The 22,784-nt window shown below is 44.4% G+C and overlaps 1 protein-coding gene across 8 annotated transcripts in view; it reads left to right on the top strand.

Annotated features, from left to right (window-relative positions):
* Window positions 1–13,664: 13,664 nt before the first annotated feature.
* The window catches only part of ADAMTS9 (ADAM metallopeptidase with thrombospondin type 1 motif 9), a 160,982-nt gene continuing 151,862 nt past the window's right edge, over window positions 13,665–22,784 (top strand). For 4 of the 8 annotated variants that reach the window (XR_006729929.1, XM_045530874.1, XM_045530880.1 and 1 more), the window contains exons 1-3: window positions 13,666–14,138; window positions 14,683–15,083; window positions 20,060–20,222. Coding sequence is in view for 7 of the 8 variants with exons in the window: in XM_045530874.1 (XP_045386830.1) it covers window positions 14,024–14,138; window positions 14,683–15,083; window positions 20,060–20,222 (679 nt within the window). In the remaining variant the exon portion in view is untranslated. Of the gene's footprint in view, window positions 14,139–14,682; window positions 15,084–20,059; window positions 20,223–22,784 lie in introns of all 8 variants that reach the window. The other 4 variants (XM_045530875.1, XM_045530878.1, XM_045530879.1 and 1 more) reach the window with 2 other exon arrangements.

Raw genomic sequence — 22,784 nt, forward strand, 5'->3', positions numbered from 1 at the left:
ACTAGAATGGAGAATCATTGCCCTGGGCTAGAGTTTCTCCAAGTGAGGTCCCCAAACAGCAGTGGAATTGTCAGAAGTCCAGGCCTACTGAAGCAGAATCCTGCAGTCTATGTTCCAGCACGCCAATTAAAGTGTGAGAACCACTGCCCTGGGTGGGCTTATGCATTCTCCTGACCTTGTAAACATGCAGAAGATCTCCTTTCTTCTCGGCTCCAACCTAGCCTCCTCTCCTGGACAACACTGCCTTGCCAACATCCCTCTATTGTGCCCCCCCGGCAGCTCCCATGCTCCCTACCCCATTCCCACCTCACCAGACTTTTTCCCCTCAGTCTTCCCCCATCCCACTGAATGGCAACAATATCCTCCAAGTTGCTGGCAGCAGAAACCGGGAGTTCATTTGTAAGATCTTTTAAAATAGGTAATACATTCAATTGTCTTAAAACCCAGAAGGGGCCAGGTGAGGTGGTTCACACCTGTAATCCCAGCACTTTGGGAGGCCAAGGTGGGAGAATCACTTGAGCTCAGGAGTTCAAGACCAGCCTGAGCAAGAGTGAGGCCCCCATCTATACTCAAAATAGAAAAATTAGCCAGCCATGGTGGTGTCCACCTGTAGTCCCAGCTACTCGGGAGGCTGAGACAGGAGGATGGCTCCAGGCCAAGAGTTTGAGGTTGCTGTGAGCTGTTACGACGCCACTGCACTCTAGCCTGGGAGACAGAAAGAAACCCAAAAAGTATAAAAAGGTAAACAATGAAAGTCTCCCTGCCACCCTTATCCCCTGTTATGGACTGAATTGTGTCCCTGACAAAAATTTATATTGAAGTCCTGACCCGCTAGAAGATGAAGAGACATTCATGATGGATACAGTAATTACCCTGATCTGATCACTATACATTGTATGTATCAAAACATCACTATGCACCCCATGAATATGTACAATTATTACTTCTTGATTAAAAAATAAAATTTAAAAAACTGGAAAAAAAGAAGATGGAGAGACAGAGAGGAAATGAGAAGGTGGCCGTCCGTAAGCCAAAGAGAGAGGCCTCAGGAGAAACCAACCCTGCCAGTACCATGATCTTGGACTCAGCCTCCAGGACTGTGAGAAAGTAAATTCCTGTTGTTAAGCCACCTAGTCTGTGCTATTTTGTTATGGTAGCCTGTGATGGTTAATTTTATATGTCAACTTGACTGGGCCACAGGGTGCCCAGATATTTGCTCAAACATCATTGCAGGTGTTTCTGTGAGGATGTTTTTTTAATCAGAGTAACTTTTTTTGTTTGTTCTTGAGACAGGATCTTGCTCTGTTGCCCAGGCTAGAGTGCAGTGGTGTCATCACAGCTCACTGCAATCTCAAACTCCTAGGCTTAAGTGATCCTCTTGCCTCAGCCTCCTAAGTAGGTGGGACTACAGGCACCTGACACCACACCCAGCTAATATTTTTGTTGTTTGTTTGTTTGTTGTAGAGATGAGGTCTCACTATTGCTCAGGCTGGTCTGCACCTTCTGGCCTCAAGCAATCCTCCCACCTTGGCCTCCCAAAGTGCTGGGATTATAGGCATGAGCCACCACACTGAGCCAACATTAACATTTAAAGTAGTAGACTGAGTAAATCAGATTGCGGTCTCTAATGTGGGTGGGCCTCATCCAATCAGGCCTGAATAGGAAAAAAAGGCTGACCCTCCCCCAAGTAAGAGAGAATTCTTCCTGCCTGAGAGCCTCCAACTGAAACATGAGCTTTTTCTTGCCTTTAAACTTCAACACAAACATAGGCTCTTCCTGGGTCTTAAGTCTGCCAACCTTCAGATGGGAACTATGCCATTGGCTCTCTTGGGTCTGCAGCTTGCCAGCTCACCCAGCAGATTTTGGGACTTTCCAGCCTTCGTGGTCATGCGAGCCAATTCCTTATGATAAATCACATACATGCATACATAAACACATGTGCACACATATATGTATAAACACACACACACATACACGCACACACCCTATTGGTTCTGTTTCCTGGAGAACCCTAATCCCTGACTAACCCACAACCTTAGCAAACTAATGTGTCCCCATCTTTCCAGTTTCCTGTCTTCCTCACGAGGTAACCACTGTGCTCAGCTTCTCACCTATCCTCTCAGAGTTTCTTTACAATATACATGCAAATAAAATTATGTACTACTTTTATCCAGTTTTTACACATACACATACATACCAATCTTTTCATAGATGCATCATATTTCATTGCACGTATCTTGATTCGTTAGTCCCCTATACTTTATATTTTCATTGTTTATGGGTTTTTGCAGTTATCATTAGAAATGATGCTGCAGTGCAGAACCTTGTGCATGTCACCTGCCATGTCTGCAAACATATCTGATGTATACAGTGTAGACTGCTAGGCCAAAGGGTATATGATTTTGCAGTTTTGACAGATGTTGTCCAATTGCTTCCTTAGGCGTTATTATCAATTTACACACTCACCAACAATGTGTAAGAGTTCCCCAAAGCCTCAGTAATTGACTGTTTATCAAACTTTAAATTTTGCCTGATAGCTGAAAAACTCATATTAGTAGAAGTTTAATTTGAACTTTTCTTTTTATAAGTAAAATTGAACACCTTTTCACAAGTTTACACTGTTTGTATTTTCTTTCTTACAAACTGTCGATTGCTATCTGTTGCAGGTTTTTCTTGTGGATTGAAGTAAAAATCTCTGTGTTAGGAACTGAAAATATTTTTTTCTCAGCCAGTCATTTAACTTTCAATTTTGACTGTGACATTCTGTGGTTTGAATGTGTCCCCCCAAAGCGTGTGTTGGAAACTTAACCCCCAATGCGACAGTGCAAGCACCCTAATGAGAGGTGATCAGGTCACGAGGACAAAGTAAATGGATTAATGTTGTTATCTGCGGGAGTAAGTTCATTGTAAAAGGGGGAGTTTGGCACTTTCTCTCTCCGGCTGCCCCAGCTCCACCTTCTCTTGCCCTTCGACCAAGTGATGACACAGCAAGAAGACTCTCACAAGCTACCAGCACCTTAAGATCGAACTTCCCAGCCTCCAGAACTGTGAACCAGTAACTTTCTGTTTATTATACGTTACCTGGTCTGTGGTAGTCTATTACAGCGACACAAAATGAATTAAGACATGATGTTTCTTGTCATGTAGAATTTGTTGTTTGTTTTATAATGAAATTTAATATCTCAATTTTTTTTTTTCTTTTATGACTTGTGGATTTTTTTTTTTTTTTTTGAGACAGAGTCTCCTTTGTCGCCTTGGCTGGAGTGCGGTGGTGTCATAATAGCTCACTGTAGCCTCAAACTCCTGGGCTCAAGCGAGCCTCCTGCCTCAGTCTCCTGAGGAGCTGGGACTAAGGCGTGCACTACCACACCCGGCTAATTTTTTATATTTTTAGTAGAGACAGGGTCAGTCTCACTCTTGCTCAGGCTGGTCTCTAACTTCGGAGCTCAAGTGATCCTCTCACCTTGGCCTCCTAGAGTGCTAGGATTACAGGTGTGAGCCACAGCGCCCAGCCAGCTTATGCATTTTGAGTCATAGCTACAGCCTTCTGTAGGACATGGATATAAAGTAATTATTCCTTCCTATTTCCTTCTAGACCAGTTTTGGTTTAACTTTTCACATTCAATTCTTGATCCATTTGATATGGATCAAATATATATTTAAAGTAAGGTATGAAGTGTAGACTCAACTTTATTATTATTTTTTGTGTCTGTTTTTTACCAGATGGCTACCCCGCCATTTCTAGCATCATATACTGAGTAGTCTGTGCTTTCCCAATCAGTTTTAGAAACCATCTCTATCAGAAACTACATTCTAACAATTAGATCTGTTTCTGTATTTTCTAGTCTCTTCCATTAGGTTTTCTGTTCATTCACAACCCTGTATCACCCTATTTATTTATTAAGGCATTATATTCTATGCTAATATCTGGAATTAATATGGTATTTTCCATATTGCCTTTCATTTTCAAAGTTTCCTGACCTGTTTTTGTTTGTTTATCTTCCCAAATAAAACTCTGGATCAATTAGTCTCATTCAAACAAAATAAAAATAACAGAAACCAACTGATGGTTTTTATATTGATGTTCCAATCATTTTATAAACTATCGTAGGAAGAATGGGCACCTTTGTGATATTCAGTCATCTTAAGAATATGGTATCTTTCCATTTACACACATGTCCTCTGAGGTCGTCAGTAGTGTTGTAAAATATTATTCATGTAGGCCATGCACATTTGTTGTTATCCTATTCCCAGAGATTCTGTTGCTGTTGTCCATGGGGTTTTTATTCTTTTATATTCTCTGTCTGATTATTATTTGTATATAAGAAAAAGCAACATCTGCGTTATAATTTGGGAACTCATTCCCAACACCCCCCTCATCTATCAACTTTCTCATCTCTCATAACATCCTTCACCATATCCTGCTGATTCTACCTTTAAAATATACTCCAGATGTGTCCAATTTGCCACCTCTACTAACACCACCCTAGTTCAAGCCACTTTGATTTCTAATCTGGACAACACAATAGTCCCCTTGACTCCATTCTCCACAGAGCAGCCAGAGTGATCTTTGAAAAACCAAAAAATAATCCTGCCGTGCCCTCGCCTAAAATATTTCTGTGCCTTCTCCTTGCACTCTAAATGAAATGCAAACTCTTTATCTTAAAGGCCCTATATCACCTGGCTTCTAGCTTTCTCCCAATCTCATTCTTTTTATTTTTAAATGCTTTTTAAACATTATTTTTAATCTGTATGGATATATAATAGTTGTGCATATTTATGGGGTATATGTGATATCCTGATACAAGCATACAATGTGTAATGATCAAATGAAGGTAACTGGGGTATCCATCACCCCTCAACCATTTGTCATTTCTTTGGGTTAGGAACATTCTAATTCCACTCTTTTAGTTATTATATTTTGAAATATACCTCCACCCCATTCTAAATCCTGTCCTCCTCATTCGTAGAAAGAACTCTAGCCACAAGGGCTTCTTTGGGTTCTGAAACACTCCAGCTTCTTTCCTATCTCAGATACTGCTCTGTTGGGTTCTCTCTGCCGGGAATATTTTTCTTCCTGTTCTTTAAGGGTCTGGCCCCTTTTTATTCTCTAGGCTGCAGTTTGCCTATCACTCCTCAAAGAGGTCTTCTCTGTTCACCTTATCTACCCTATCTCTCTTTTAATCCCTTTTACAATACTTACAACAATGTTTAATTATATAATTGTTCACATATTTACTTATTTTGTCTTTCTTCCCCACTAGACTGTGAACTCTTCTGCTATCTGTGCACAGCACAAATAGATGTTCAATAAATATATTTATTGAATGAATGCACAGATGTCTTCCTTGTTTATATAGCCAGGGGTTGGGAAAGCTCATATTTTTTTTTCCTGCTATTTGGCTATTATTCTCCATTCATGTTTTAAATCCACAGTTCCTGTATATCAAATGCTTACATTTCTATCTGAGCCACAAGCTTCCCTCAAAAGCCTGACTCGGTCATCATAAATCTCTTCCTAGTGTTCATTCTCATATACACAAAATATATAAGGTTATTTTCAAATACTGAAACACATATTGAATGTTACAGAAAAAGCTAAGGTTATGTGTGATTTATGAGAAAAATTTTTCCTAAGGGTGGTGATATTATCATATTTTTTATATGTTGTCTCTTTATTTAAAAAGAAAAACACTAGTTTTTCTCATTAGAAAAAGTAATATATTCTTGTTGTAAAAAGAATCAAACAACATGGAAATAGGTATCATAGAAATGTAGAAAACATAAAATCTCCATAATTCCCAGTCCAGAGAGAACCACTGGTGATAGCTGGATGTGTATTTATCTTTCTAGACCTTTTCCCTGCATATCATATTTTAGCACAGCCTGAGACTTCATTGCTGCTGTTTTATTCCATTTTTACTACAGTAGGGCCCAATTAGACAAACAACACTGACTTGCTGAATAATACATTTTGGACAGGTTTACATGCTAAACATATAATTTTCCCTTACTTTTTGAACAACTGCCTAATATTTCATTTATTTACTATGGATGGTTCCCTTCCTTTTTCACTTGGTCATTGAAGTGGGGAGGAGAGGGTCTTGAACTTTGTCCATTTTTTTGTTTGTTTGTTTGTTTTTTAAGACCTCTGCCACTCCTGGACACAAGGACCAAAGTCATAGATCAGAGAGCAAGTCATTTTCTCTACCTCAACCTCCACTTTGCCGGAAAACATACCATAAACAAAATATTTGTTCTTCGAGGTCAAGATTTATGTTCAGAACTAATAAGCTGAATTGTCAACTATAAGAAACACTGATTAAAAACATTTACATGGGTGAATTTGTGTTACCTACTGTAACCAGAATTCAGGCACCACCACCCTGGTGAGGGAGCCTAACAGCAAATTATACCTCCAACTCTGGCTTTTGTAACTGTACCTCCTGCAAAGAGCCCAACAGTAGCTGAAGTTTATTCCAGTTATGTTGCCATGAATGCCACCAATATGTACTGCCAGACCTGTTTTGAGTGAAATTAAAAAAAAAAAAACACTACAATTATTTTGCCAACATCTGATAGTGACTTGACAAGGCACTAATTGCTGGGCTTACATTTCAGGAAGCAACTTATTTCTGTTATTGGTGCCAATTATTATAAAGGCAGTGGATGGTGACTACACCATTTACAGCTGGCATTGGTTTGATGTCACATAATCTTATTACCAGGTCAAGCTGGTACATGGGACACATCTACAGTTTTGCACATTTCAAATTTATGCACATTAGTTTGGAAAGCAAAGGTATTATTCCCTGTCCCCAGCCCCTCCCCACTGTCCTTGGTAGTCACATTAGTTGAGATATTTTGAAAAGTTCTCTGAAAACCTTTTTTGTACTGGGCCCCCAAGTTAGCTCATCATGGGGAATTCAAATCCTGCACCATTTTTACAACTACCAGGCAGGCCTCTTTACCAAATGCTATTTTTATAGCAGGGCCCACAGCACAGCCTGAACAATATAAAGACCTGGGTTGAACTGAGGGCAGTGGGGGTTTACAGGGATGGTTGGAGCAATGAGGCCACTAAAGAAAACCAGTGCTTCCAAGGGCCAGTCTTACAGTTAAGTGAATGAGTGGTTTGGGGTGCCAGAAAAACATTCTCCTCTTCAACCCCATTTGACCTGCTGTCCAGAATCCCACATTTGTGAGTCACTCCCTAAAACAAACCCCCTATTGGCCTCCTGGCCCCTAATTGTCCTGATATCTGAATTTCTGGTAATGTATGGATTTCCACTCTTTGAGATTGTATTTATCCTATATTAAGCTTGATATAACAGAACTACATATGAGTCAGCATAGTGTAGTGGTTTAAGAGTGCAGGCCCTGAAATCAAACAGCCTGGCACTGAATTCCCACGCAGGTACTAGTTTGTTGTGCCCCCTTGGGCAAGCTACTTCCCTCCTCTGTGCCTTCACTTCCTCCTCTCCAAAGTGGGGCCAGTGGCATTACCTGTTTCACTGGGTTCTCAGGAGGCTGGAATACAGTTTTATCCATTGTTCCTGGAAGCAAGCATTAAAATAAATACCATTAGGACAGACAACTTACTAAGTAAGCATCATCTGGCAGAGGTGCTTAACTTAAAAAAGTACTTTTTTGCACATGTAAAAAATTGTTTGCCATGTAAAAATTATGTTTGTTTCTCTTTTAGTGTTCAGAGGGACAATTATGTTTTGACTATTTAAAAAAATTCTGCCATGAAAAAAAAAAAAAGCCCAATGCTTGAAAAAATGCTAAATTGGACTTATATACAGATGGTAGGGGGTAAATCTGTTAAAAAATTAAAAATTTAAAAAGATGGATGAGGGTCTAACAGCAAGAATGAACAAAGAAATATAAGCACATGGCTTTTTTTCTTTCCCAGTAGGAGAGAGGTCCCTGGCGTGGTGATGGGTAGGGAAGGTTAACTGAGAAAGAAGTGCTAGCTGCCAGTGCCTCTCTGGGTCAGGAAGCAGGAACCACCCTTCCTAACCAGCATGCGGGGTCACGTGAGATGGCCGAATTGAACATTCTTACTTCCTCTCTGCCAGGCACTAAGCCAACACTTCACCGCCCAAGTCATAGTCACAGCAGCCCTATGAGACAGAGAACTGTCATTGCCCCACGTTTAAGATACGGATATGCCCACAAGATAGGTCCAACTCTTACGTGCTAGGCTGAGCAGTTAATGGGTGCTCCTGGGTGCCTTGTTACTCATGATCCTGAAATAGCCACTGGGGAAAGGCCTAGCTCTAGAAATTTCTGATTCCAGAAAAAAAGGAATCATGACGATTCTGATTAGAGCAGGACTTGCCTCCCTGAGAGTAATGATACTGTGAGAAATGGAAATTACCTCAGTCGTTCCTGGGTGTTTTGTGTGTGTGTGAAAGAATGACTTTTATAAAAGTCACTCTTTATAAAACAACAACAACAAAAACAAAAATCTGGGCTCTGAAAACTAGAACTAAATTGGTGGCAATAGTTAACTCACTCATTTAAGACATATTTATGAAGTGCCTACTATGTACCACGAATATACAGTGGTGAGGGAGATAGATTTGTCCTTTACCTTTATGCTATTTAAAGTCTAACAAAGGTTTGGAAAGCTGAGGTGGGAGGATTGCTTGAGGCCAGGAGTTTGAGACCAGCCTGGGAAACATAGTGAGACCCTGTCTCTACAATCAATCAGTCAATCAATCAAAGTCTAACAAGGAACACCAAGCAACAACAAATGTGAACCACACTAGGACAGGGAAAGTTCTGGGTTCAGGGATCATATAGCATTCTGGGCCATTTAAAAAATACTCTGAGGCCGGGCATGGTGGCTCACGCCTGTAATCCTAGCACTCTGGGAGGCCAAGGCGGGAGGATTGCTCGAAGTCAGGAGTTTGAGACCAGCCTAAGCAAGAGTGAGACCCCGACTCTACTAAAAATAGAAAGAAATGATCTGGACAGCTAAAAATATATATAGAAAAAAATTAGCCAGGCATGGTGACACATGCCTGCAGTCCCAACTACTCAGGAGGCTGAGGCAGAAGGATCGCTTAAGCCCTGGAGTTTGAGGTTGCGGTGAGCTAGGCTGATGCCACAGCACTCTAGCCTGGGCAACAGAGTGAGACTCTGTCTCAAAAAAAAAAAAAAAAAAAAATACTCTGAGAGTTATTAGATTCCATACTAGCATATCTCTAATAACTGTGTATGTCAAACATGCACTTTAGAAAATAATAAAATTGTATTTGTATGCATTGTGTTGCCATCTAATTTAGCTTCAGTTTAAGAGTAGTTTGGATCTAAGCTAGAAGCCTGGCACTTCTGAAGTTCATCTGTAGTTATGATGTCGAACCCCACGTCTGAAGGTCTCGTTCCATAGGCTACTACTAGAGAGAGCAAGATAAGGATTTGAGGCCCTAAGGATACAGTCTCAAAGCAAATGTTAGTGGGATTCATATGGGGCTCCCAAGCCTGGGCAATAATGTAAGTAAGGTCTTTGGGATTGACAAATAAGCAAGAAGAACCTGGTGAATGAACAGGCTGAAGGTGGGGCCAACTTTGCAGAATTGCCGTAAGCTAGCCATGAGCTGTATAGAGCTACCTCCAAAGTCGGAACTACAATTTCCAAGGAGGCTCAAGAGAAGCTAGTTATAATTTTAGATTTAACATTGGAAGAAAAAATAATGATCATACTCATTAAGCCAAATATAAACGCTGAATAATCAAGGTCAGTTAGGGGAAAGTCTTTATGTTACAAAGCTACTCTGATTAATGGAGATCACAAGCTTTGGAGGTAAATCAGCCCCAGTGAAATCCCAACTCTGCACCTTCTGGCTCTGTAACACTGGGCAAGGCACTTAACTCTGCTAAGTCTTATTTTCATTAGAAGTAAAATGGGGAGAGTAAAGCCCAGATGGCAGAACTGCTATGTGGATTAAATAATTAGCACCTAGGAAGAACTCAATGAAGAGAATCTGATGTTATTATTATTAATGATACAAACTATTTTGTCAACACTATGAATTGCTTGAAATCAGTAGTCAAAAGACTTTTAAAAATATGCTAAGGTCATTCACATGGCAAGTAAAGCTGACAGTTTCTCCCCCCCCCCATTCTGCAAATAAAAAACTGGGTCAGAGGGCACCGTACACATGGTCTGGAACACAGTCAGTACTCAGTAAAAGATGATGATGATGATGATTATTTAGACAAAAGATTTTCACACGAATTATTTAGTTAGCTCAAGTGTTCTTTTCGTTTCTTATGATTTAAAATACATCTGAAGATTCTTTAGGCCCAGGCTCACAGAGCTGGGCCACCATCAGTTCCCTGCTTGGTGATTCCCTCCCCAGAATCCAGTGCTACCAAGTACCCCAGGGTCATCTATTCCCCGAAATCACATCCTGCTGCTGCTGATCACTCAGAAAACTATTCGCTCTAATTCTGGTTCCTGGGGCCTCCCTATCATTTGGGTGTGGGTTTTCCCTCTCTGTTGAAATAGATGGCTTGGCTTCACATCTCCTTCCTGCTGTTTCCAGTGGTATTCGGCACACCGAGTCATTTGTGATGTCATCTCTCTCATTTCCATTGATCAGATTATCTCTCCCAAGTGACTAATGTCAATTATCACTCCTCTGGGATCCAATTTTCATAAAAGATCAGCCAAAGAAGACTTCCACTTAACCTGTAATAACAGTCAATTCCAGTAAAGCCCCAGGAGAAGAAAATGGGCTAAAAATTGTCCCTCTGTTAACTCTAGGTGACCCCACCTGATTCTTTCAGAGTAAACTTTTCTGAGGGGCCAATTTATTGCAAAATCTACCTTTCCCTCCTGGAATCAGGTGAGTCTAAAAATCTGTCTATAGAACCAACCTCAGAACTGTGGTTTTTATATACATAATAAAGAAGCCATTTTAGCACAGTTGAGCCCAAGTAAAAGGACTATATTTATTCATTTGTTCAATAAATATTTCTTGAGCACCTACTGTGTGCTAGGTGCTGAGGAAAGAGTTGTGAAATATCAATGAGATATCTGAGATGACTACCATTAAATACTCAGCATTAGAAAAAAAGAGAGGACCAAAAAAAAATTATACATAGAATAAAAAATTGAGGCAATTCTACAGATGATTTTAGCCACTCTCCCCCAAGCCAACCCTCCCCAAATCCAGCAACACTTCTGATTAATCATTTATTCATTCTATATGATAATAGTTATGAACTTGGACTAAACTGCTGAAACAAATTTGAATCCTGTCTCTCACTTACTAGATAGGGGACCCAGGTCAAACTATTTCACTTATGTAGACCTCAGTATCCTTATCAGTAAAATGAAATTACTGATACTGCCTGCCTCCTAGAGCTGTTGTGAGAATCAAATTAAACGCTGCATATTAGCACATGGAGTGCAACATGGTTAAGTGCTCAAATAAAAGATTATTATTATTATTTGGACAAAAGACTTTCACCTAAATTACTGAGCTCAATTGTCCTTTTCACTTCTTATGATTTAAAACACATCTTCCTAAGATTCTTTAAGATTTACTCACAGATAGTTACCTAATACATTGAAGAAAAGATGAGTAGACTCATTGAGGAAGAAAGAAATTCAGAAACCCAGGCTCTTGGCCACCCCAGGAAGTCATAAAGAGATCCTGTATCTTCCTTCCCTATCAGTTCTTGTGGAAATGATTGGGTTGTATTGGGGTCAAGTTTTAAAAACTGTTGATAAAGTTCATCTTTAAAGCAAAGGAGAAAGAGTACAGAAGGTGGCTTCTGACTTTACATAGAATCATTTCTATACTGTCAACTTCTCTTTATCAGGAAGGTTAGAACTGAAAGAGTAAAATTGTTTAATGGAAAATAATGGAAAGTGCTATATTTTTGAGCAATTTTACACCGGAAGTACTAGAATACTTTCCATGGGAATCAGTTAATAGATTGTTTTCTTGCATTTTTCTGTTCTTTGCTAAACTCCCAAAACTCACAGACACTATGATTGTGATGAATTTTATTACATAATGAAAAGACTGTGTATTAGAAGAAATGTATTTTAATGAATTAATTTAAAGGTTCAAGATTTAAATGCCATCCTTTAAAAAAAATCTCTATTTGTGCACATATAGGTGTTGTTATTTTACCACCTTTACGTTTTATATACTCATTATGAAACTCCAGTAATTCTCCATTTGGGTTAACAATTCTTTAGGAAATTTCAGTCTTGCCATGTCACTTTTCCCTCCACCAGGAGGAAAACATGTATCAATATTTCCAGACTTCTTGGCACTTCTAGAATATTGTTATTTGGTCCCTGATGTTGGCAATCTTTGGTATTTCTAGTCCTGAGTGCTAGCCCACCAAGCAACAGAGAATCCTGGTTGCCTGGGGAAAAATACATTGATTAGTCATATCTTTTACCAATATTGCCATTTCGTTTCTTTTGAAATTAATACATCCTATGTTCCTGAGGGCTGGTAACGGAAAAAGTGCCTTTGAACCATCCAGGATTAAACAACTCTCTCTCTTTCTCTCCCTCTCTCACACACACATCCTCCCTCTCCGTCATAATTTCTGACGTTGAAATTGTATCCGAAGGCAGAGGTAGGTGTAGCTTGAAGTGCCCGCTTTGAGCCGCTCCAAGCATCTCTCAGGCTAAACGATCCCTCCTGGGGCTGGTGCTTTCCCCGGGGAGCTACAACTTCGCACTCCATCCTCCCCCCAACCTCTAACCCCCCGGCAGTCGGGGCCGCCAAAGTCCCCGCCCCTTCTCGCTGCCAGGAGCTGTTCTTAACCTTTTTTGGGCCGGGGACCTACAGAAAGCTGTGGACCCTCTCGGAATGAGGGCAGACGTTGGGGGAAAGCACAGCTTAAAAATTTGGCGAAACTTTCACAACTTCAAAATGTTGCGAATTTGAAACACACCCCGACCTGCAGGATTAAGAACCCCATTTCTAAAACTTCTTGACTTGGGCGATGAAATTGAGAGCGGAGCTCAGGTGCCAAATCCCGTCCCGAGTGAGAAAGTGCAGGAAGGTGCTCCGGCGCTGGGCCACTTTCACTTGTAAGACACCCAAAGGAGAGATTGGTAGAAAGAGAAGGGGAAGGAAGAGAGAACGAGGAAAGGACAGGGGAAAAGATGGGAAACGGGGGGACACCGCGGGAGAAAAGGGGGAGGAGGGACAGGGACAGAGAGGCAGAGCGGCGTAGAGACCGGGGGAGGAGGAGAAAAAAGAGCCTGGAAAGGGAGGAGAGAGGAGAGAGAGGCGAAGAGAGGAGAGGAAAGAGACGAGAGGGGGAAGGGGCTACGCACGCGCCAGGAAAGGGAGAGAACTTTCTCTGCTCTCTCCCCCCGGGGCAGGGAGTCTCAGAAAACCGCATCTCGCCGAGGTGGCGGGGACGGCGACCCGCTGCCCCGGCGCTGGCGGCGCCTCTGACCTCCGCCTCTCGCAGTCGGCGGGGCCTCGGGCTGCGAGTCTCGCACGGGCCGGCCGAGGAGGGGACACGGTCTGGAAGGAGGCGGTCCCCGCTCGCCTCGCTTTCTCCTCCCCTCTCCTCCTCCTAGAGGCGTGCACCGGGGGCATTTGGGCGGTGGAGGACCCGCGGTCCCCCGCCTCCGCCCCCCCAGCCCCCCATTCAAGAAGCCGCTCCGCTACCCCGGCCAGCACAGGGCGCCCGGCGCGCCTCGGAGCGCACGTTCCGCGCCTTCTCCTGCCCGCTCGCTGGACATTATGCGGCCGAGCAGCCGAGCCCCAGTCCTCCTCCTCCTCCTCCGGCTCCTCCTGCGGCCCGAGCGGCTCAGCTCTCGGCAGGCGGCGGCGTTGCTCAGCCGAGCGCAGACGGGACCCTCACGGCGAGACCTCAGCGACTCCTAAAGTCAAAAGTTGGCGGCGGGCGCCGGGCTCCGCGCGCTCTCCGCGGCCGCTGCCTCGCGTCGCCGCCGCAGCCAAGGAGGGAAGGAGGGAGGGGGGTGGGGGCAGCGGGGGGAGGGGTGGGGAGCACCATGCAGTTTGTATCCTGGGCCACACTGCTAACGCTCCTGGTGCGGGACCTGGCCGAGATGGGGAGTCCAGACGCCGCGGCGGCCGTGCGCAAGGACAGGCTGCACCCGAGGCAAGGTAACTAGGCTCTGGCCCCCGGGATCCTCTGTCCCCGTCGCTGCCTCCCTAGACTAGCTCTTGAGCGGGGGCACCCCGCAGCGGAGGCCTCTCTCCTTTTCCTAGAAAGAAATATCTGCTTTGCAGCCTCTCTCTTCTTTGGGTCATCCCCAGCCAATTGCTAGGGAGAGACACTGGAAACAAATCTAGTCAACCCCCCACCTTGCTCTTAGCCAGATCTTTCCCCTTTCCCACCCCCATGCCCAAACCAAAGCTGCTTAATAAGTAGGGGTACCAGACAGCGACATGTTTTATTTTATTCAGGGTATTTAATCAGCATCTCAAATTATCTTCTGTATTTTTGACTTGTTCATTGTCTGGCTCTGAATGGTATATCCTCAGCGACTACTACAGTTCCTGGCACATAGTAGGTGCTCAGCAAATATTTGTCCACCGATTAAGAGTGAAGGAAAATAAGGTCAGGACAAAGTCCCCACCTTCGTTTTAAATTCAGACTTGAGGAAAACTGAATTATTGGTTCATACACTTATGCTTCTCTCTGCAGTGAAATTATTAGAGACCCTGAGCGAATACGAAATCGCGTCTCCCATCCGCGTGGACGCTCTCGGAGAGCCCTTTCCCACGAACGTGCACTTCAAAAGAAGGCGACGGAGCATTAACTCTGCCACTGACCCCTGGCCTGCCTTCGCCTCCTCCTCTTCTTCCTCTACCTCCTCCCAGGCGCATTATCGCCTCTCCGCCTTCGGCCAGCAGTTTCTATTTAATCTCACCGCCCATGCCGGATTTATCGCTCCACTGTTCACTGTCACCCTCCTCGGGGCGCCCGGGGTGAACCAGACTAAGTTTTATTCCGAAGAGGAAACGGAACTCAAGCACTGTTTCTACAAAGGCCATGTCAATACCAAGTCCGAGCACACGGCCGTCATCAGCCTCTGCTCGGGAATGGTAAGTGGGCGCGCGCCCCCTCCCCTCCTGCCTCCTAGAGACTCTCATTGCGGCGACTCTCCGCCCCAGCGGTAAATATCACCCAGAAACTCATGTGCGTCCTTCGGTTTGGGTAGCTAGCTCTGCGTGCGCGCTTACACTCGCGAGGAGCGCACGCCCCCGCCCCCATGGGGTTCTGGATATTTCCGAGCTTTCTGGGGTCTGGACCCGGCTCAGCTGCGCGTTGCCCAACGCTGCGAGGCGGCCTGGAAGTCGGTTTCCAAACTCGGAGAAAGTTGCTGGAGTTGCGCTTCCTTGCAGCAAACTTGGCCGCCCCGGAGCGGAGCAGCTGAGCGCAGGGCGGACCAGACTCCTCATTGGTGCGTCTTGCGTCGGGGATGTGGGCTGAGGATCCCCGGCCCAGGGTCCTGGGAGTCCCTCCTGTGTGTTGTGGAGGGCGGTGCGTAATCTCGAGTCCCCGCGTTCTCTCGGGGCCTTTATTCACGCGCCAGGAACCCTGAGGCTAAACTGGATTGACAGGGAGCAGGTCCCGTCCCAGGAACGGAAGGGTGGGCCGAGGGCTCCGGGGCGGGGGAGAGGGCGGAGCCTGTCCCGGACGCTTTGAATTAGGGTGGAAGCGGCGGGTGGGGGTGCAGCGCAGTCCGACTCTGCACCCTGCTGGCGGGGTGGCCTGGAGAAGCAGCATACTGGGAGAAAGCCTGGGGAGGCTGCCTGGACGTGATTTCCGTTCCGCTGGGGTTTCTACCACCCATGAGGGTTCCCAGGAGTTGGGAGAGGGAGCCTGCAGCGCACATTTCCCTAGGGAATGAGCTAGGGCGGGGCGGCCACTTTCCTGCGCTGCCAAATACCCACTTAGCGGGGGATCTTAGTCGGTTCCCGACTCCCTTTGCCGACCCCCGCACTTGCCCTCCAGTAGGTCCTACAGGGCATCTGCCACCTCCCTCCCCATGACATTTGAGGACCCACTGTACGGTTCTGGCCCGAGCGAGGGTGGTCCTTGGCTTTCCCAAGCGATGTGCGTTTCTGCGACGCGTATATGACGCAGAAACTTTCCGGGGTCAGACACGGCGCATGGCGCTGTACGCGCAGTAGGTTCTTAGCCTCGGTACCCCGTCGTCCATTTACTCATCTCTGAGCACCCACACTCCCCCCGTCACCTTTTTCAAGTGGGGGCTTGGATACTCACCCCGGGCGCTCGGCTGCCCCCTCCGCATGCTGCCGTTTGTGGGTCTCACAAGTTCCGGATCTGGGTGTCGCATCCTTCTCTGCCTTCGCAATGGAAAGAGCCGGTGGGCAGCGAGGCAAGCCCAAGACTGGGAGAGGCGAGGTTTAGCCTGCTGGGATGTGGGGAAAGGGATAAGTCCCTTTTAGCACCCCTAAAGCGCCCGGAGCAGTGGCGCCCAAAGTGCGTCGTTGAGATTGGGGGTGGGCGGAGACGGCAGTTTGGCGAAGGGGGAGGGGGTGCTGCGGTGAGTCATAGTCGCCCTAAGATCCAGGGCCAGAGCTCAGGAATCCGACCGCTCTTTGAAAGGTTATGGCCCCGGTGGGCAGAAGTCAGGCGTCTAAGCCCAGAGCATTAGAGCGCCTCCAGATCCCAAGATAGTAACCCCCAATTCAAGGACCCCAGGGATAGGGCAGCGTGTGTACGTCAAGTTTGTAAACAGCCTTTACTCCTCCTCTTTGCCCGCCTCCACACGGGGCGCAGCCCAGTGGCCCCAGCAGTTGTATAAATATCTTGCTGCGCAGGACCTGAATTTCCATTGGCAGGTTTAGGTGGTAACGCGCACGTGGTCTCTCTGGGGACTGAGAACACTGGGGCTTCTGAAACGACTGCCTGGACAGTGATAGGTCCATTTATACTGTGTTTAATTTGCCATCTGCCTCTTTTGGGGAAAAGAGCCCACATACATCTTAAAGATACGCGTGCTGGCTCTTTGTATCTTCAGCCATTAATCTAGCTCCAAAACCCCTGTTCCTTTGTCCTCCTCATGGAATTTATCTTTCCTCGCAAGACTTCCCCTTACCGCTTCTGTAGCGGTAGCGTCATGCTGTTCCTAGTTCTTTGCCTAGGGGTCTTCCAGGAAATCTTTCTTTAGAGTGGGCTGTGCCAGCTCCGCCCCCACACCCTCCACCAGATGGGTCACTCACCTACCCTAATTCTAGCCCCCTTTACTTTTCTCTGCCTCTCTCATTAGGACTGATGTCTTATAAATATTTCCACCAGGCTTCTTTTCCAATCTTTTTCCTCAATTCCTGCCACAGACCACTAACAGATTGGAGCAAGATAACATCGCTACTGTGTTCACGTACTTTACACAGCCCCCCATCTCCTGGTGAACACCTATAAACTGCTTCGTCTGGCACTTAAGACCATGTACCATATACCCCCTCACCCCACTCACATGTATGTGTCCGGTCTCATCTCTCAGTCTTTCTTCCACAAATCCTGGATCTCAGACGATCTGCTTGATACTCCTTTTTCTGCCTTCTCCCCACCCCCACCCAATCCTCCTCCTCTTCCTTCGTTGCCTTTGTGCCTCTAGGTTTACTCAGCCAGCTCCACATGCACAAATCCTACCCTTCCCTGTGAGTGTAACTTACATCTCTTCTTGCTCAGGAGACCTTTTCATAGTCCTCCAGACTAATGTCACCTCTCCCTGTCTACCTTCATAGACACTGACCTGCACCTCCCTTATGATGCTCAGTATGTTCTCCCTTGCGTTCAAGTTCTTGGTACACATGTCCTATCCCTTTCTCCTTGGCAAGCAAGATCAACATCAACTTATCTCTTTTTTACGTTGGAGCCTTGTATGTTCTTAGTAAATATTAATATATTTGAATAAATGGTCACCTTAACCAAGAAAAGATAACTCTTGGGCCCAGCAACTCTTCTGTGAATTGACAGCAAAATTAATTTTGACATCATATTGATATCATTTATTCAGCTCTTACTTAGTGCCTGACACTATAATAAGTACATATGTATTATCTGATCCAAATTCTCCCAAGAACTCAATCCTCAAAACAACCCGTTTTACTGATGAGGACGTTGAGGCTTTCAGAGCTGGAGACTTGCCCAGTGTCTCACAGCTAGCAAGTATCAGAGTTGGGACTCCAACTCAGCCTTTCTGATCTGTGCTCTTAACCGTAGGCCAGAAAATGAGTCTGTGCTCCTGAAGAGAACGTCGGGGCTCTTTTCTAAAAAGCTATTGGACTAATGTCAGGAAGGTGGGTTCTAGATGCAGCACTAGCACTAGTTAGCTGCTTCGGAACCATGGAAGGGGAATTCTGGACAAATCACCTCCTCATTCTGTCTTGGTTTCCCCATTTACCATCAAAGGTGGCAGATCTTCACCAGTTGAGCCCCCAGGCTCTTGCCCAGTGTCCATGTCTCTGGCAGGCTCCACATGTTATAGTATGCTCTCTGGTTAGTGCTCAGAGAACATCACAGTTGTATACTGAAAACAGACAGAGGTGCCTGGGTGACAATAAATTTATTAAATCACTCCCTCCCTGGCAACGAGCTACTCTGTTTCTTAGCCTGCCCACACCAGAGCTGTTCTTTCCCTGAACCACTGGCTCATGAATCAATGTGGAGAACTTTTTTAAAAATATGATTCCAGGTCCCACCTCTAGAAGTTCTGAATCTGTGATGCCCCAAATCTAATTTAAAATAAACAAACAAACTCCCTAGGCAGTTTTGAAGCCTAGCTGGTTTGGGGAACCAGTACTTTAACTTACTACTTCTACTTTATCATGCATAAGCATACCCCAGGGAGCTCATTAGAATGCCAATTCCTGGTCCTAACCCCCGGAGATTTTGGTTCAGTAGATCAGATTTGGGTTGGAACACAGTTAGGTGAATTTCTAAAAAGTGCCTGGATGATACTGATGCAGATGCAGCTGCTGATGTTCAGGGACAGTCATTCCTCTTGTGTCCAGGGAAGGGTAAAACACCTCTGATTTTTTTCTAGTGTGGGAAATGGGACAAGAGGAGGAGAAGAGAGAAGAGCTTGATTTCTTCTCTTAAACACCACTCACCAGCATAGCAAGGGGAATTTTTCAGCGTTCTTATAATGTTGGGTTTGGGTGGTTCAGCCTTGAGGCATCATTTATCATTTGCAAAACTCGTGGGTATGTGGGAAGGCAAGGAGAAAAAGTTACCTTTTTCAAGGTGCTTGAAATGATTGGTAAAAGCAAATTGTCTCCTGGTGGTTAGAGGCTAACACCAACACCATCAAAAACCACTGATGTGTTCTAAGCCCTTACAAGGTGTCAGGCAGCCCGCTGAGCCCTGGATGTGCATTATCTCATTTAATCTGTACAGTAGTCTTTACAGTAAGTATCTTTATCTCCAGTTGACAAACAAGGAAGCTGAAGCTCAGAGCAGTTAAGAAACTTGCCCAAGGTGGGTGAGTAGGTGTTGGTGCTGAAACTGGAACCTAGAGTAGTCTGTCTCCAAAGCCCTGTACAGTATCACTTCTCTATTGCAAAGGAAAGGGATGATGAGAGCACCACATGCCAGTGTTCCAGGTGGCACCACCTTGAGTGCATCGTGGCGACCATATGCTTCCTGAATTTGAATCAACAAGAAGGCATCATTGGGCCAGCATTTCCCTCTGCAGCTCATATTTGTCCTTAAGCTTCCAGGCTGCCTTAACATAGAAAGGTTGCCTTTCAACAGCATGTAGGAATAATATGATTGGAACTTGAATACCAGGGAAGTATTTTTTAGAGGTAGATTTGGATAGCAAGTTCAATAAACTAGAATCAAATCAAGGTCAAGGTACTGATACGGCAAAGAGTGAAAATAAACTGCATCTCTGCATAAGTCGTAGGATTTTCAGTTTTGGGAGCCCTCTTGGGAAAAAGATTGGGTAAAATGGCACAGTTTGTACTTAGAAATGTTCCTTTGTTTGTTTCCTCCCAATGGCTAAGTTATATTAAATCAACCTCTCATCTCTCTTCATTTGCAGCTGGGCACATTCCGGTCCCATGATGGGGATTATTTTATTGAACCCCTGCTATTTGTGGATGAACAAGAAGATACAGAGGAACAAAACAAACCCCACATTATCTATAGGCGCAGCACCCCGCAGAGAGAGCCCTCAACAGGAAGGCATGCCTGTGACACCTCAGGTATTTGCTTCTTGCTTAAGCAGAGATTCCAGCTCTGTGAGATGTGATAATTGTCATACTACAGAGATGTAGGCCTTTCACAGTCTTCAAAGCACTACCATATTGTCACTTACTCAGTGCTCAAGTGAGGTAGGTATACCCCCATGCACAGATGCGGATGCTAAAGAGAGGTTCAGTACCTTATCTAAGGTTGCACAGCTAAGAAGTTACAAAGTCAGGATTCGAACTAAAAAAACAATGACTCTATGCCCTCTATGGGCAGAGCTGCCTCTTCTGTTGAAGTTGCTGATTTTTAGGATTAAACTTGAGTAATTGCTTGAGGCTGTGATAGCAGTATCTTTAATCAGCAAATTGCTTGTATTTTCTTGGTGTCTTCTATTCATTTGGGATTTCTGTTTGTTTGTTTTTTTTTCTAACCATTTAAGGTTTCATAAAAAGTCTTACAAATGGAACTCACAGAAACTTCTATGTGTTTATTGGAATTTTCCATATCAACTTGAGAGTTGCTAGTGTTCTATGGCTTCAGGAAATACAGCAATGGACCCTTGGGTTGCACTGTTAGGCTCCTATCAAATCCTTGTGTGTCCACCACTAGATTTCTTTCTATCCTGGCCCGATTCTTGGGTGCTTTATGCGGACATGCTTGGCTGTTGTTAGGGATATGTCACTCTGGGCACCTTGGAAAGCTTATGTCTGTGTTTCTTAATCCACAGTCTTGCAGCAACCTTTCACTGTCTCTGAAACCTGGTTACTTTCTACTGGATGATAGGTTCTCATTCGAAATCATTCCTCAGTTTGGTCCTGTGTTTTATGATGTTTGTTAAAATACTTTTTTAAAGAATTCTTGGACTTCCTATTTCTAAAACTATCCTTCTCCCTTTCCTTTATTTTTAAAAGTTGCTTCCCCAAATTAAATAGCATCTCGAAATCTTTCTGGTGTCTCCCAACAAGACCAAAATGCAAGATCAACAGGGAATTTCCTCAAATGCTTCCCAAATGATCACTTGCTTCATCTTATATCTGTATCGGGTTGTTCCAGTGTGACAGTGTATGGTGTCCTGTTCCCTCCTAGAATTATTATTCCCAAGGTGAATCCTTTAATAAAAGATAACATCGACTGCTTATATCCCGGAAGTAGCCACATCTGAGGATGCAGCATCATAGGACTTTTGGCTTTACCATTCAGTGCAGTGTTCTTATGCCAGGGCTAGGTGGAATATAACTGCAGTATTCTGTCAGTTAGATAGAACTGAGTAACCAAGGGCTATGGGGAGTTGGGGGGAAATATACTTAGAAACATCAGAAATAATAGTCCCAGCAGCATGTGTGATGTCAAGACTGCCAGTCACCAGCAAGTTTAATGGACAAGACATTTCTCACATTTATTTGACCATGCTAGTAAGACCATTGACATTTATTTCTTGACTTTCCAAATCTGTATTAACAAGTACATGTGTTATGCATGTATAAGTGTATAGATAACATGTGATAGAAAGGAAATATGTGATTTGTCTCCTTCCATGTTGCTTATATATGTTCAAAAGACATTGAAATAATATTTTCACTGATTCGTTCCTTGAACAATGACCCTTTGTGATATTCTTCTGCCCTAAAGTGGCTGCAAACCAACATTTTAAAAAACTACTATTTATTATGGTCTTATTCTTTACTGGCATTGTGCAAAGCCAACACTGTCTCACTTAATCTTTATCACAAACCTATGTGGTAGGTACCATTCTTATCTCCATTGTACCTGGAAAAGGAGCTGAGGCTTACAGAGATGAAGTAGTTTGCCCAAGATGTCACAGCTAGTCCACAGTGATGACTCCTGCTTGTCTGTCTTATGTCATGACCCATTTTCTCTGCACAGAAGTATATGTGGAAGAAAGAGAACAGGGTGACAAAGTCTCACTTAGTACTTAGTACTGTCATTCTAAAACATCTTCAAGGTTCTTTTTTTTTAATTAATTACCCAAGTGAGAGGACATTTGATTTTCTGGGAAAATTCTGTTAAAAACACAAAGAATGAATCTTAAAAATTTGAAGATTGAGAAGAGTGGAAGATGCCTTAATTTTTCAAAAAAGCTTACTTCGATTCTAGTCATTACTAATATTGGGGTCTTTAAGTACCACCTTCCGAATCACCAGTGCCAATATTTTTGGTTTTCCTTCTGGTTTTTGCTCACTCCTGACCAATCTGATGTGTCCTTCCTTCACCTTGTGTGAGGAATCAGGAGCCTGGCAGTTTTGATTGGCTCTTCCAAAGGTTGCTGCTGGACTATGCCATTCTGGTTTCTCTCTTCCAGCTGCTTCTGCACCCCTTCTTTGAATTCAGATGCAGGAGGCTCAGAACAGTTGGAAAGAACTTTGGAATATGGCACAATTCACCAGCAGCCATTAGAGGGACGGACCAGCAGGTCACGGAAACCTCCGAAACCAGGTAGCCTTTGCACAGGGAGTAACCATAGCTTGGGGGTGGGAGTAGTCCCTCAGCCAGAGAGGAAAAGGGCTGCTTGGGAACTATCAATGTATTCAGCTTCAGGGATCCACCTTCTCCCCCAG

This window comes from Lemur catta, chromosome 18 (assembly GCF_020740605.2).
Source record: "Lemur catta isolate mLemCat1 chromosome 18, mLemCat1.pri, whole genome shotgun sequence".
In the NCBI taxonomy this organism is placed as follows: Eukaryota; Metazoa; Chordata; class Mammalia; order Primates; family Lemuridae; genus Lemur; species Lemur catta.